This window comes from Ambystoma mexicanum, chromosome 10 (genome assembly GCF_040938575.1).
Source record: "Ambystoma mexicanum isolate Mex_15411 chromosome 10, UKY_AmexF1_1, whole genome shotgun sequence".
Classification (NCBI taxonomy): Eukaryota; Metazoa; Chordata; class Amphibia; order Caudata; family Ambystomatidae; genus Ambystoma; species Ambystoma mexicanum.
Window position 1 is genome coordinate 1,552,132,413 of NC_090932.1, and position 17,128 is coordinate 1,552,149,540.

At 45.7% G+C, this 17,128-nt stretch overlaps 1 protein-coding gene across 1 annotated transcript in view; it reads left to right on the forward strand.

Annotated features, from left to right (window-relative positions):
* Positions 1–4,087: 4,087 nt before the first annotated feature.
* SFI1 (SFI1 centrin binding protein) overlaps positions 4,088–17,128 on the forward strand; it is a 1,072,759-nt gene continuing 1,059,718 nt past the window's right edge. The window contains exon 1 of the mRNA XM_069619815.1: positions 4,088–4,214. Coding sequence (XP_069475916.1) covers positions 4,192–4,214 — 23 coding nt within the window. The 5' untranslated portion in view covers positions 4,088–4,191. The remainder of the gene's footprint in view (positions 4,215–17,128) is intronic.

Here is a 17,128-nt window from a genome sequence, read left to right on the forward strand (position 1 = left end):
ATAACTCTGCCCTGCCCACCCCGCATGTCAACTCTACGAGATTCCTGACCACACTAGAACTCACTGCGCAGCGGCGGGATAGCCCTGCAACATATCGCACTACAGACAGCAGAACTTACCTGCAGTGCCACCACAGAAAATTATATCCGCGGCATATCCGTCAACAGAAATTACCTGCAGAGACTGCATTACCTCTCTACCACAGTATATCACACTAGCGGGACTACCTGCAGAGTCACTGCAGCAGGACCACCACGAACAGTATATGAGGCCAGTGAAGTAACTGGTCTTCAGAACTCAAAGTTGTAGCGCCCCTGAGTCCTGCAGGATGGAGAGTTCGCCAAACTAGCCCAAGAGGTGAGCCAAGTCCTAGTCTACAACAGACAAAATATGGGAATCAGGGGGAGGAAGGGAGGCCTTGGTAGTGATTAGCAAACACCCACTAAAATTCCTTCTCATTGGCAGGTCTGTCTCCCATTAAGATGGATAGGCATCACACACAGGAAGAACCCATCCAGCAGCAGGAAGGGACATCAGAGGACCCTATCGCTCATGCAGAGACCCAGATGAGAGTGACATTTTATCCAGTGAGGTGTATGTGATTGCAAACTTTGCCATGTCCTTGATGAATGTCTCATCAAATAGTTTATCCTTGGCAGCAGCTGCTGCTTTCGACGGGGCTAGTTCTCCTAACTTGGAGTCAATGTTCATGAGAATAGATTGCCTCCTCTCTGTTGCAATGGAACTATTTGCATTGCCCAAAAGACATGTTGCCCTTTTGCGCCCAGCCCGTGAGGACCTCCGGATCGATAGCCTCCTTTCTCTGCTTAGCCTCCTCCACCAGTTGCCATATCTTTGTGATTGGCCCAACCACAGAGCAGTTTGCCCTGGAACATCCTCCAGGACCGATCAATGCTTTTCTTAATGTCCTTGCTGTACCTTCCCATGAAGGTCAGAATGCGATTGGCAATCTCAGGTGTCGCGGCCACCCCCTCTGGCACCCTGGGCCTGGGGCATTCTGCCCGCATTTTATTCCTTGCCCCTTTACTCAAAGGCGCCCTGAGCCTTCTCTTTAGGTAGGCTTAGGCTGTAATGTTATCCGGATGGTCCCACTCGGAGGAAATGGGTGAACTCGGGTATCTGGGTCGAATTTGTTACCCTGAGGTTCCACGACCGTAAGCTTACTCTTCTTGCCTTTATGCCTTCTGGCGTCACTCGATGATGAGTCCTCAGACTCTTGAGAGCTCCCATCCTCTTGCTTCCTCAATTCTTAGGCAGCTCACCTCGGAGGTATCTTCCGAGATATCTCAGCCATATTTGTCCCATGACCTTGCCTTCCTCTTGCCACCCCTTCTCTTGTGTGGTGAACCCAGGGGATGTGGGCGCTATGTGCCCTGCGGGTCTTCTTTCTTCCCCCTTTGCCTCTACAAGCCTCTCCTCAACGCTGCCATGCCGAGAGAAAGCTACGAGGTCCTTCATAATGCCCCTGCCTTTGCACATTGTGCCTCTACCAGCACTCATGGCTCTCTGAACAGCCTGTCTCATTCTGATGCCACTTACGTGAGGGCCATCAGAGTCTTCCATGGAGTATTCTCTACTCATGTTATGCTTATGCTGGGCTCTTATAAATATAAGTAGAATACGTGGGATGCCCCCGTCAACCTTGCTTTACTTTGTAGCTAGGCAGGTCAGATAGCCTTGAAAAACAGTTTTTCCTGGGAATTTGCCTGTCAGTAAGGATCTGCTCCTGCGTCTGAGCCCTCTGGAGCTGTTCACAGTTTCCCCTGGGACTGTGCCCATCAAGTGCACCTTGTTCCAGCTCCAGGTGCTTATGATCTTCCCGTTGTACGCCTCTGCCACCAGCAGGTGGCGTGAAGTGATGGGGCGTCAGGGTTCTGCACTCGTCTGCTGTGCACCCTTGGAGCCGCTTGCTCCTTATCCCCAATTGTTTATATTTAGATTTATCTTTATCCATTCTGAGAGCAGCTCCCCCCCCCTTAAGGAGCCTGCAGTCCCTCACAGAAGTCTCGCTATGGCGCCAGAACCTCCCCGGGTCCCGTTGCGCCTGGCACAAGCTTCTCTGTCACATTGCCTCCTGCTACCCCTAGAGTGCTGCAGCTTCCAAGTCCCACCGCGCTCCCTAACCTGCGGATAAGCTCTGCCAAAGCTTCTTTGCACAATGCGCACGCCGCCGTGCTGCGTGCACAACCACTTTCTTTCACACAATAAATGCACAATAAAGTGGAATAATAACGTAAGAATCACTTAGCTCAGTTGCTCGAGGAGCAAAGAAAGAGGAAGAAGAAAGGACGACGGTGGTGTTTATAATGGAATTTGGGGACGTGATTGGACTGTTTAGATCACGTAGAATGCTAAACCAATTGGACACAAACTTCATATTTCTCATGTTTTCATGGATGCGTAGTTTATTTGAGAGTTTGCTTAAAGTGAAAGTAATTGGTTTTGGCTGCTCAAGAAGTAAAGAGTTGAGTTCCGAGCCTCTGGGTCTTGATATAGAATTATTGTTATTTTTCACGTTCTACCGCCTAAAATAATTCTAAACCAAATGCATTGCTATGAGAAAATGTACATCTCACGAATTCTCTGACTGAATCTTCCTCCTAGGTGCAGCGGAATGTTGCATGCATGCCTCTGTGCCTGACAAAAATCAAATACTCATATCAGCCCCCTCCCCACGGATGTAGGTAAAAATATAACAACTTTATGGATTCTTTTGCATCTGAGGGGAAGGGGCTGATGTGCACATTTGGTTTTTGTTAGAAAGAGAGGTTAGTTCATTATGTATGTATGCATGTGTGTAAGGAGTGTGTATTTAATGTGTGTGTGAATGAGTGTATGGTTTATGGGTGCACTTGTAAATGAGCGAGTGTATGGTGAATGGGATGTTTAAATGAGAGAGAGAGACAGAGAGTGTGTGTGCGTGTGTGCAGCGCTTCCTTAGGTAGAATGCTGGGCCCTACCATTTGATACTTTCTGACCCACGCAGGCGCTTCCCCATCCTAAAGGATGATGTGCACCAGACCCACATAAACTCACAACTCCTCCCACCGCCCCATCTGCCTCACAAAATCCAACATCACACTGCTCCTCCTCCTGCCTCTCACCCCATCACCTCCCAGCAAAGTCCTCCCACTCAGCTCAGCCACACCTAGCACCCTCATCAATTCTCTCTCTATAACATACCATTTGATACTCGGACCCCAGGACAGACAACCCTTGGGTTAGAACAGAGGGGGTGGGGCCCCGTGTTTGCCCCGCCCACTTTCTGACGTGGCCCATCCCATCACTAGTTAGCCCCCCCCAAATGTAGGTTTAGTTGCACCCGTCTTGTGTCTGCTCTGCTTATCGTTACATCATTGCGGCTTGTTTTATTGCATTTGTCAATTTTTATGAAGTGATTTCCACTTTAAGATGAATTTTCAAATGAAACGCTACATTCCATTCCACTTGGTTGTTATGAAATGTTCATTTTTAATAAAATATTAAATATCAATAAAACATCAAACATTTTACAAAAAAAAATAAAGGTTGGACGCGAGGGGCACTCATGAGTGAATGAATACGTGTGGAATGTGCGGCTACCCACATGGGCATTGGCTTCGTACAGTGTGAATAGTGCTCACATAAGGGTCTAATTTATGCGTTTGTTTTTTAAGGGTGTCTGATGTCAATAGTTTTATGTGTTGAGAAAGAAATGTTTTAAAAACCATTTTAAACACTTGATACCAAGTATTTTATTGGAAAAATAACACTCCTCGTCTGAAGGTACAAAGAGAGTTTTTAAATTATACCTATATTTGTAGTTATATTTTTACCCCTTTCGGTCAGCTGTCGTCAGAAGCATTCTGGAACGGCCGCGTGTATGTGTATTTGGTCAGTTATGTCTCCGCTGTAGTCTGTTTTCTATTACTATTCGCTCTTCTGCCTCGGAAATGACACCATCTGTATATAGTGCTGCGTTGTTTGTATTTGAGCATGCGCGCACAGGAAGCGTTGGTGGTTTCCATGAGAACGGACGGATGGGTATGGGCGGGAAAGAAAGCGGGGAAGGGGGCGGAGCAGGGGATCGAACTGTCAGGGTAGAGGTGGGCAACTTGGGTGTACTGTGTAAAGTGTTGTAGTGCGTGGCTGCTGTAGCTGGTGCGGGCCCTCACTAGACTGTGCAGCAGGATGGAGCGAAGAGGTCGCGGGAGGTGAGGTGGGCGCTGGGTGAGGTGTAACCACTAAAAAGGGAAGGGAGTGGTTTTCGAGGTCTAGGGGAAGCAGCGTTTGGGCACACAGGAAATGTAAATGGGAAAGAGGGAATTAGGGAGGAGGTCCACACAAAAGGGTTTTCTCAAGCTTACCTCCATTTCAGTGACTTTTCTTTTAAACCAGCCTTCAGCGAAATGCCTTCACTGCAACAAATTGCAATTGCTCATCTAACACAATTGATATGTAAATTAAAAGCCCACGACTGGAAACATGAATTCTTAAGGAGTTACAATCTGGCCAGCCTAGCTCTAAAGTTAAAGTGAACATTTGAGGCAAGGGGCCAGAAGAATTAATGAACGGGATGCAGGTAGCAAAAGGGTTCATCAGGATTCAGATGAGGGAGCTGGGAATAGGGACAGTCTGCTTTTAGGTGTACTGTACTCGGTCAGAAGTTCACGGGTCATGTGAGTGGAGGAGATGCAAAGAGGGTCGTGTCCCATTTAGTGTGAGGCTGCATAGTCTAGCACACCGATCACTTGTCATCCTCTCTCACTGTTGAGACAGTTCTATGCATTTCAGAACCGCTATTTAATCTGCATTCGGGCAAACAAAAAATAAACCCATTTAATAAGCTGTTCAAAGCTGGCTCTTGTGTTTTCGTGATGACTGCTTGGTGAACATGTAAACGTGTATTTGTTCTTCTGCGCTTCAGATGTCATCTCACCAAGGGTATAAGAACTAACTACATGCCTGTTTCAAAGAATAATTAAAAGCAGGGATTATTACATAGGCTCTTTTTGAGTGTGCCGTTCACACTTTAAAGTACTAGGGTAGTGAACCTATACAATGAAGGTCCAACGTTCTAAAGTTGTGCGCAAGTTTCGGATAGGAAAACTCTTTTAGCGCGGTTTTAGACCCCTGGTGGTGACGTAGAGGTCACTGGTTGTATGTAGATGTAGTTTCACCACACTTCAGGGAGCTTTTATGCTGTGTGCTGTACAGAAGAACACACATGCAGCTAACCCCTTTTTATTACATGTATATTATTGGATGGAGTTATGCAGGTTGTGTTTAGTTGGGATGTGTAGATTGAGTTTTAGTAAGTATAAGTGTTGTATTGAGCAAGATGCCTGCCATGTTTAAGTACACCAAGATTACAAGCTGCAGACCCTGGCATTCTAGGAAGCTCAGCCACATTTTTGAGCTTTGGTCATTTATTTGAAATTTTATTTTGCAGCTGGGCAGGAGGTTCAGGCAGCCAAGGTCAGAAGTGGGATAGGATGCCAAATAGTGTTCCATTAATTGTTGCAAGGAGGAATGTTCCCAGAAACCTGCAATGGGGCTTGGAGCAGCAGGTGCTTTCCCAGATGATAGCTGAATGAATACATAATGGTCGTGAAGGACACAAAAGAAACCCCACACAGTAGCATTGCCAAACTGAAGAATCAGAATATGAGCACACCCCCACTAAGCAGGACGTTTGGTCCGGAGGTAAAATTGCCATGTTAAAGCAGATGAATAGAAGAAATTAATTTTCAGGAAAAGGGCTGCATACATGTTTTTTCATTGTGAATTGTGAAAAAGATAATTAGTTAACATCCAAAGTTGGAAACATGTCTCGTGATGGGCGTTGCAGGTGCAAAAGGAAGGACGAAGGGAATCGTAGAGGAGGCATTGTCTTTTTTTTCCAGAGGATGGAACAACATTTTGACCTCACTGATTTCCACTCACAATATTATTAGTCCATGTCGGTGGGATGCTATGGACCAAGCTGTCTCACTGTCCAATTAGGGCAGAGCTTTTTATTGTATTATGAGTGCCAAACAATGGGAGCGCAACATTTCTTTACTGGTAAAATTATGTCATGATGGGCTGTGGTATTTTTTGTTGTCACTTGAAAAAGAACATCCCCCAATCAGATTGTTCTTTGTGGGGGTCAATGACGATTAACCAATGAAAACGCTCACATTGTAATTAACGTTGCATTAATAGAATATTTAAATTCTTTGGTTTGCCGCCTTAAATATTGTAGTCTGTAATGGGCGGGTTGAGTTTTTTGCAGTTAATTTCCACAGAGCTGTCTGATATTCTCCCAGCCGCATTTTTGTGAATAAAGGGCCTTTTTTCTTCTTGCAAGTTGTGCTCTCCATTTATGATTTCTTTTGTGTTATTTTTTGGGATTACTTTGTGGAACTGCCCCCTTTACAAACTGAGATCTTAAGTTGTATGTCAGAATCAGTTGTTGAACCACTCCTGGCTTGTAAGCTCTCATTGGTTTGGATTCTGGGAAATGCAACTCTGCTTTTATAAAGTGGAAAATAACACTACACATCTATTACAATAATTTAAAATTAAAATGACATGAGCTAAAGTTCAGGACATGAAGAACAGGACAATATGGAAAACATTTTTACCATGCTCTGCTGTCACGTAAGATGGAAATCTTTGCTGCAGGGGAGCAAGTAGAAAGCCCAGTTGCCAATGTTTTGTGTAATGTGAAGCCGTTTCTTAGTCTCCTTATGCTGGCTGCAGAAAGCATTAACCTCTCAGCCTCATCCTTGTGTTAGAGATGTGTCTTTGTTTCCCTAAAGCCTTAAGAAGAGTTTTACTGTCTTAACCTACAGCTGCATCGGGAGGTGATCTAATATGTGTTTAAGATGTGCTTGTGGTTAACTGCATTATAATGATTCAAATGTTGCGGGGGATGGCAATCCCTTCTGAGACGAGTAGGTAATGAGCAGAGAATGTGTTAATCCAGCAAAGGGAAAACGGCTAAGGGCCAACCTCCAGCACGTTGCCTCTTCGCCCTTGAGCTTTGCTGTGTCCTGCTTCTTGCTTGTGAGTGTCAATTATTTCTTTGGTCAGCCCCATCCTCCCCATGTACTGCTCCTACTAGCTCTTCCTTTCTCTTCTCTCTTCATTCTCCTCTGCTCAAAACCATTTCAACTCTCTTCCTAGCCCATACAACATATACAAGTGGCTAGTGAGTGATAAGATCTGTACAATCCTCATAAACAGTGTATATCCAGGATAAACAAATAGAGCAAGCAAATAGTATATACTGGACCACAATGTCATGATCCTGGAGCAAAACTAGACAGTAGCCAAGCCAAATAAACATACAATAACACCTGCATGTATGGTCCCAGCCCAGGACCTAAGTAATGTACATCAGTGCGCGCCCCTCTATCCCAGGTACCCATGAGTGGGATGGAGTCTCATATCAGCATGCAGACCACTTTTGAGCTTCTACAGGGGCATATCATCTGAGGGCACAAACAATCACCTGTGTCAGGGAATTCCAAGCGGCCACATCCTCACAAATCTCCTACATACCTCGTATATACTTCTCTGTACCATACAAACTCTGCCATCGTCCATCTGTACAAATCACTCCTCCACGCATCCACACTGGGATCCTCCTTCACCTTCCAGGCCACAGCCATCCTGCGACTGGCCAACACGCAGATCAGAGATCTTTCAAAAAGTTGGGAGTAGAATGATTTTTTTAGGGAGTAAAAAAGTAAGTCTAATGGGAATATTTTATAATCAAGTAAAAATAGGTTTTAACTCGCAAACAGAAGGTTTTGTAATAATATATTTTTTTTGTACCTAGTTATTCATGTGCATTAAGATCTCAAGCTGGATCTCCTGAAATTCTGGACATTCCTCTTCTCCTCTGCCTTCTCTCTACCTCTCCCCTGCTAACCTACATTCCCTACCTGCTACCAACTCCTTCTGCTCAGCTAGCTGACTGGTTTCCTGGATCACCTCAGAACCTTACAGGTCCCAGGCACCCACACCAGTCCCTGCACTTGCCTCCGGGCCCCTGCACATCTGACTGCCTTACGCACTTCCCAAAGAGATGACCCCTCTGCTCTAACCCGGCCCTCCTGGACTAGGTGCACTTATCCCGTCCCCCACCCCTTGGACTTCCAGTCTACGTCCTTATACAAATTGAATGCACCCAACCCAGTGAGTTCTTTGTCTTTCTGCCCCTCTGTCTCCCTTTGTCCCCCCCCCTAGCATTGTGCACCTGAAACACTTGTGTTGGTGGCACGTTATAAAACGCCCAGCCAACTTAACTATACCCCCACCCCCCCCCCCCTCTTTCACTTCCCTCTTGTCTATTTCTACTGTGTTAATTCTAGCAAGAAATGTTCTCTATTATGGCTGTTGAGTTATTACGTGCGACCACCTCTTCCCCCCCCTTCCGTCCTATCGTCACTGTTTGCCACACACTTCCATATTGTTTTGTTTTTCATGTACCCCCCCCTTTCCTCCCGCCTCCCTGCTTTCCCCACTATCTATCAACGCACTTGAATTAGCAGAAATGCCGTCAGGCCTATTATGCTTATTATTATTGTATATCATTCAGAATTTTCCAAGGACTTATGATTGATTGTATCCCATGTTACCCAACGTCTTGGAGCGCTTTGAAGCACTCGTTTTGTGTCCAAACGCTTTATGAATAAATAAATAATACAATGCATGTTTACCTCTGCATATTGGGCAGTAATAATAGTTTCATTCTGTGGAACAGAGTACATTACTGTTCCAGACATATCCGTGTAGATGAAAGCAGGAACACAAGGACCTATGTGTCTGTTTCTTATTTTTTGTTGTGAGTGTACTCCCTATCTTTATTTTTTGGGAGTTTTCACCTATTTTTAGGCATTAAAAGTGGCCGGTACAACCCTTATCTGTAGGGCTGGGCTGGCCTAAGGTTGTCAAGGATGCAGCTGAAAATGCTGTGGGCCACTTTGTGTGCATTTGCCTCTAGTACCTTTGAACACCAGCCAGCTCCAGGACATGTTCAGCATATCCGCCTCATCGTTCGCTCATCTAGGACAGACCTGCTCTGCTGCCCTCCCACACCTCCCCCAAACTGAGAAATTCTGTGCGTGGTCATATATGACCTATGCATAACATTTAGTTGCAGTAATTTGAAACAGGCATTCCTGTAGACCTTTCTGGTATAAATCAAAGCCCGGGCCCATTCCATGTCTGTAAAGGTCCTGCCCAGGTCTGTCTCCTATTGCAAATGAACCCTCAGAGCAAGAACCACCATCTTACTGGAAACCAATTCATATATTCTAGTGACAACATGCCCCCCGCCCTCATACATGGCCTCCAGTACCGGGTCAGGCTCTATACCCTCACAAAGGGCAGGCCAACTTTCCTGATCTCTCTCACCAGGCGTGAATGCAGTAAGTCTCCCACGTGGCCACCCTATTAATCTCCCAATACCTTCTGATCCCTTGTACCTGGTTGGAACCTGCCCTCACCCGCCCACAAGGGGAATGTTAGGGGGATAAGGCTTTGCGACCCCTATCCCCCAAAGAGCCTCCACATCCTGCGCAAGAGGGTCCTTCCCAGCTCCAAAATGTGCGCCAGGTGCAGAAATGTGCCCTCATGCCCCCACAGTACCTCCTTTAGGAAATACTGCTTAATAGCGGGTTGCAACAAGCTGGTCTGCGAGCCAGCCCGTAACAAACTGCAGCAGTTTTCTGCCAATTAATATAACTGAAACTGGTGTAAGCAGACCCTCCTCATCCCTGTAGTCACTCTGCAAGGTGCCAAGCACACTCCTCTTCCTCTATCCCCCTCACCCTCCAAACAAATTCCCTAATGGTAGAATCCAACTTGATAAAAAATATTTTGGGCATTTAAAAGGTATGTTGAGAAAGTAATATAACATATGCGGGCAGTGCTCCAGATAAGATCTGGAAGTGTGTGTATTTTACTCCCCATTTTTTAAAGTTGGGAGTAAAATTATTTTTTAGGGAGTAAAAATGTAAATCTAATTCCCAATGAGAGTATTTTATAAGCAAGTAAAAATGTTTTAACTGAAAAACGGAAATGTTTTTGTAATATTTATTTCTTAGCACTTAGTTATTCATGCACATTAAAAGATACATGTTTATTTCTTCCAAACGGGCAGTTAAAAATCATAGCTTCTTCCTGTGGTACTATGTGCACTACTGGTCCAAATATTTCCATGGAGCTGTGAGGTGGAAAGCAGGGGCGCCAAGAATCTACATGTCCAATTATTTTTTGGGGCTAGTATTCGTCAATTTTTTCAGGGTGTAAAAGTGGCCTATAAACTCCCTATCTGTAGGGCTGGACTCGGGAGCACCAACATTTTCAAGAGTGCCACTCTGCCATTCATCAACAATATGAGCTTCCTCCAAAATGCCATAGACTTAACAATCCCATCCATATCTCTCTGCGTATTATGTGTATGTGAAGCAGGAAAGTCATGTCGGACATTCACCCAAAGGTATCTTAAAGTATCCATCCCCCAGGGCAGACCTAGGTCGGGCAGCAGGACGCTGCACTGGGCCGCAACCAAGCTGGTGGGAAGAAGCAGGATTTTGATCTGCTAATTTGTATACCTGAGACCAATCAGTCGAGAAGGTATTGCAAATTGTCCTCCGGGTATGTAACTTGGAGGAGCACATCATCAGCATACAGTGATATTAAATGTCTAACCCTGTCAACCATGATACCTGTCTCTGTATACTCTGCTCTAAGGAAGGCTGCGAGCGGCTCCAACGCTAGCATAAACCACAGCGGTCCGCCCTGCCTAGTGCCTTTCCCCAGCGCCCACCCTTCAGACATATGTCTGCCTGTACTCACCCTGGCCGTGAGACCTGCGTACACTAGGCGATCCCATCGCAGAAACCAATCCCCTATAGGTGACGCAAATAATAGTGTTTCCAATCCCTTCGGAATGAGTCAAAAGCCTTAACAGAATCTAAAGAGAGGCCACCGCAGATTTAAACTCTGAATCCCTGGTATTATCTATAAAGTGGGGAAACCTTCTCAGGTTCCATGTGATGTGCCTGCCCGTCACATACCCCGTCTGTTCCTCTTGTATCAGAATCCCAATCGCTCTCTTTAACCTGGCAGCCAGCAGGGCCGTAACAGTTTTGCAATCTAGCGGTGGCTTATTTGGTTTCCGCACATGGACAACAATTGATTCCTGCAGGCTGCCTGGCAGCATCTTTATCTCATACGCCTCCTCCTGTGTCTCCAAGAGCCTGGGATCCAGCCTCTCAGTGTACTCCTTATAAAATTTCCCATGCAATCCATCGGTACCTAGGGTTTTGCTTGATGGAAAGTCCCGTATTATAACCAGCAGCTCTTCAACTGAAAGCGGGGTGTCCAACATCTCCCTCGGATCTAGCTGGAGGCGAGGCAATTCTATATGACACAAGCCTTCGGCAATCTCGTTGCCGCAAGCCTCCGCCGCAGCTGAATACAGATTCTTATAGAATTTAGCAAAGACCTTGTTAATCTCCTCTTGCCCATGCCTAACGGCCCTCTTTTCATTCAGTATAGCAGTAACCATTTCTCCCTTCTACACAACCAGGCCAGCAGTCTCCCATGTTTATTGCCCTCCACATGTAGCTTACGCATGTGTTCTACAAAGTAAAATTTGCCCAACCAGTCCCATGCTGCAAGTTAGGTTCCCTGCTTCTTGTCCCATTTCCGCAGCCATCTCCTCCGCCAATTCTCTTTCCCTCCATATTTGTGATGGAATCCAGCATCTCCTTCCAGAGCTGCCCCATTTTGCTATCGCCTCTCCCCGCACCACCTTCTGAAAGGCTTCCCACAGCATGGCCATGCTATCCACAGTACCACCGTTAATGTAAAAAAATAATCTATCGACTCAGCCAGATTATTCTCAAAGTATCATCAAGGAGATCCTCTGCACCTAACCTCCAAGTAGGAATCAGGGGTCAGCACAATCTCCTCTGCCACATGGCCATCAACGGTGCATGATCAGAAAGAACCCTGGCCCTGTAAGCTACTTTTGTAATTTCCTGCCAGTGACTCCTGCCCCGTAAATATATAGTCTATGTGGGTGTGCACCCCGTGTGGGGGCAGAAAATACAAGTAGGACCTGGCCCCTACATGCTTCACTCTCCATAATCTATCAACGCAAGGTCCTCCAGCAGACCCTTAAGGCTTCACAGAGGCGGCACCCCTCTTGAATTTATTATCCGACCTGTCAATTGTCGGGTCAAATGTACAATTAAAATACTCCTCCCACAGATCCACAGGGCACCCCTATCATGGGACAGCCTTGAGTCAAGTGAAGCAAAGAATTAAGTGGCGGTATGTTTAGGAGCGTAGGAATTGACAATGCAAACTTTCCTCTCCTTCAGGAGTCCCAAGACAAGCACCATTCTACCCTCATCATCGCCCTTTGTTTCCAGGATCTGAAAGGGGACAGTAGGTGCGATTCACACTAGGGCACCTCAGGCAAATGCAGAGTAGGGGATAGCCACACAGCTGCCCGCCCCACTTCTTAGTGATCTTGTTCTGTTTGTCCCTGGTAAGATGTGTCTTCTGTAATGGAGCTATCCCCACCCCTGTTCTACCGAAATACGTAAGCACCCTGAGTCTTTTAAGATTGTCATTCAGGCCGCGGACATACCACGTAGAGAGACACACACTACCAGTCATACTCAAACATCCTAGGGTCTAGCTCGTCCCCACAGACCCCACACATGCCCTCCTCCTTACCAAACCAGTCGCCCTATCCATCCACAGGTGTGGCATTAGCCGCCCACTGAACTCTTGCCACAAGCGAAAAGAACAGTGAACCCAATAACTCCCCACAAATTCCAAACACCTCAGCCTCCCCAACCATGTAATTCTGGCCCAATAGCTGTAAGCGTATTCAGGCCTAACTGCATCCCAGGCAGCCTCACCCAACTACCAGGCAACGCACTGCAGTTGATAACTGAAAACTGGTATCCAAACAAGTGATCAACGTTCGTAAGAATCTGACAGCCGCAACTGCGGCTGCCAGCTGCGGCCCTCCAACCCCAGAAATGCAAAGAGGGGTGTCAGTCGGTATGCTTCTGCACCTAGCCAATCCGGAATGCCCCAAAGTGGATATTGACTATACCTCTACGCAGAGCAACAGTCAATGTTCATTGTTCCTCTGTGCCGGCGGCTGTGTGATGCCTACCAAGTCCATCCCAGTGTGTGCCACGATATTGTGTTAAAAAAATGTGATTGGCCATCATTGAGCACTTTTAACTTTGCTGGATTGATCAACACATAGCAGAGGTTGTCCCTTTGCAGCCGCTCTTTGGTGGGGCCAAACGCTTCTCTCCTCTGCCCCAGCGGTGTGTTCTCTGGGTAGATGGTCAACTTCGAGGACGCTCTATCACTCCTCCCTCTCTGAAAAATGCCAGTATCCACTCCCGGTCTTTCAAAATCAGGATTTTCACACTTAGCGGCCTCGTAGGGGCAGCTGGCGGCGGTCTCTTAGCTACACATCTGTGCGCCAGTTCCACTGTGGAGCACTGCATCAGCGTTCCGGGGCAGCAGCAATTTGCGATATATTTTTCTGTTGTTAATAGTAATGTTTTTATCGTGCCAGAGCATAGGGGAAAGATCCTTGGCAGGGGACATGGTTTGTGGAAAGAGAAATAATCTGTGGGCCAAAATAGTAGCTTTGGTAGGATGAAACCTGGCTGTAGAACAATAGGAAAAGATATATGTAAGATGGACTACATCATAAGCTTATGCAAGGTGTTTTTCTACTACACACCAGGTTGGAATATTGGGGGATTTGGAAGGGACAACCAGCATTGGGATTGTTTAAGAAGAAAGGCTTTATGATATGATTTGAAATCCGGAACTCTCCCTCCCACCCCCATCTCGTAAGGGGCTTTTAACTTGGTAACCTATTTAAATGTAAAAAAAAAAAATTTCAAAGCTTGAGTTAAGCATTTCTGTAATCATTCCTGGCAGGCGGGTCCTTAGGAAGAGACATACCCATAGGATTTGTGAATATTAAAAGAGGAAGAAAAAGCCTGGGGGAGGGACTCTAGGCCCCACAAAAAGTGAATACCCCAAGGGGAGAAAGTAATCCTTTTGGAACTTGGTTATTCTTTTTGAACTGGTAAGGCTGATACAAGAAATCCGGGAGGAGAGAGGGGAGAGAGAGATTAGTTAGTCTTTTTGAATGGGTAAGATTGACACAAGGAAAATAGGAAAGGAAGCTGTTCCCTGGAACTGTGAACATTGGAACCCTTTTTGTTAGATTTGAACTTTTGTGTTGAACTTGAGCACTTGCGAATAATAATAGAGTATCTTGTAAAAGCCTAATTTGGCTATATACAAGTAATAAATAAATAAAGAAGAGAGTATCCTTTGCACTGTGGAGTTTATTTAGAGTATCAGGGGCACATTAGTGTTACGGACACAGGACATACTTTTGTTTGGACATCTTGATATCTGGACAGACTCATTTTGGTTTTTTGGTTGAGGTAGGGGAATTCTTCCTAGAATAGGGATAGTCGGCTATTTTCCAACCCCCATTTCTTTTAAATAAATGTTTTTAAATTACAAACCTGTCTCCTCTGTATCTGCATCTCATTCCTGGCTCCTCACAGCACTGACAACTAAAATGTCCATTCCAGTTCTCATTATGGCTCTTCATTGTTTCGCACCTCCTCGTCATCTCAGTACTTGTCAAGGGAGTTTACCTTAGGTAGTCCCTACTCTTCCTCGTCTCAGTGGGTCCTATGTCACTGGCCCTACACAGGTACAAGAGGGTACTAGATGGAGTGTTGGAGTGTGATGGAGATAGGGTCTATGAGGTATATAGGTGGGTCGGGTGTTGGTGAGCAGTGTCCTACGGCGTTCCCTCGAGATGTCCTCTCCTGTCCCCAGAGGGGGGAGTCTCCTCCCATGAGATCATCCTGCGGAGTACCACCCCCCAAGAGGACTATTGGATAGCGGCCTCACCTCCTTGGCCTCATGGGAAGGAACTCCCCCCTCAGGGAGAAGCAACGACATCTTGGGATTGGTCACACCCTCCTATCCACCTAACCCTCCACCCTCACATTTACTTCTCCTTAGCGCATATAGCTAAGGGTGATTTATCATATGGTAAGTGCAACAGCATAGAAAGTGATGTCAGATGTCCTTATTCCCCTGACAGGTGACTACGCCAAGGACCTAGCCCTGATTAACAGAATCTACCACATCATTCAGGCATGGATGGCCACACATGGTCTCTGCCGAATGATGAAAAAACGGAACTCCTCCTCCTAACTACTACCATCAACATTTCCAAATTAGGTGAACAATATTGCTTGTTTAATATCGATGGCAACATCATAAAAGTCACCATCTAAGTAAAAAGTTAGGTTTTTACCTAGATTCCTCCCTAAATCTGAGAAAACAGGTCAGCGCTACAGCCTCGGCAAGTGCCTACACCTGCAAGCTCATCCGATTATGTAAACCCTTGCTCTCCACGAAAAGCTGCATCACTCTGGCTAGAGCCCTAATATTATCTAAAATTGACTACTGCAAAGGACTATATCTTGGTGCTAACAAATACATCATGAAAAAACTGCAGATTCTGCAGAATAATGCTCTTAGGACAGCCTTGAGCATTCCTCGCAAACAATACATCTCCATAAGAAGAGAACACAACAGGCTCTCTATTAAAAAAAAGAATTCGACTTAAAACCACATCCCTCACCCACAAATCCCTCAACAACGCAGCCCCACAATATCTGTCTGACAGATTTGCCCTGAAACAATACGCTAGACTCACCAGATCAGCTAGTTTGGACTATCTACAAGTTCCCAGAAATAAACTCCACAAAGCAGGAGGTAACAGCTTCCCTGTCTTGGCCGCCCAACTGTGGAACTCTCTCCCCTCCTACTTCAGAACCATTCAATCCATCTCTAGTTTCAGAACCAAATGAAGAGCTGGCTTATCCTCAACTACGACCCTTACTAGTGCACCTGCCTTACTATGTACATATGTAATGTTCCTGTTACCTTATATTTTTGTAACCAACTGTGAAAAACTTTGAAACTGCTTTTGTACATTTTGTTAGATATTTTGTTGTACCGTTTACCTCTGCCTGTGTAACTAAGAAATTGCATGATCTTGTACTGCACCCAGATACCTACGGGTGAGGCGTGCATTATAAATAAACCAAACCAAAAAAAGGCACAGCAATGCAAAGCCTTGGGATAAAGTCACTTTATTGACTGAAGAGGAAACGTTCTATTGGCATTCAGTAGGAATATGCATGCAAAGCAAATGCCGAGAAGGAAAAGGTAAATGCCATTCAACCTAATAATGCTGACAAAATATTGCACACTTTTTTCACCTGATGCCATTCCTTGATCATACACACTTGATCCGCACATACTGGCCACCCCCACTTTGCCTTATCAAGGCAGGAGCAAACTGGTAGCCTGCCCACTTTTATTTATTTAGTGAAAATTACAGGGGGAATAATGCTTTTTTGGCACAAAATGCTTGTAAAGTTTCTTAACACTGATGTACAGAGCGGCTGACCAGTGTCCTGAACAAGTGGTGAGAGGATGTGGATATATTATCACATGATGAAAGGGAGGTAGAGACAGGGACACGGACAGTACTGCAAGATATAGCAACAGGGTAGTGGAGGAAGAGCTATGTTTTACAATGAAGGGGTGAGGGATAAGTGCTGAGGGGTTGTCGTAGAGATGTAAGAGGAGAGGATAACAGGGAGAACTGGTGGCATAGAACACTGTGCAAGTGGTTCTCCAGAAAGGAGGAGAGCTAGGATGTTGGCTTTAAATACAGATAGTGTGGGAATAGTGTGGAGAGAAAGAGCATTCTAGAGTAAGGGAGTGAGGAGAAGAGAGGAAACAATGAAGCACAAGGGGCATGAGAGGTAGTAAGGAGGTGAGCCGAGGATGATCGAAGGGGTAGTGGGGAGTGCAATGGGCCTATAGGTAGGGTAAGGCAAGTCTGCATAGTTTTGAAGATGATGACAATGAGTTTATACTTTGTCCTCTGTCTCAAAGATAACTGCCTAACTGAGGATGGGCTGGGGAAGTGGAGGTGAAGGGGGGGAAAGTCAAAGAGTGT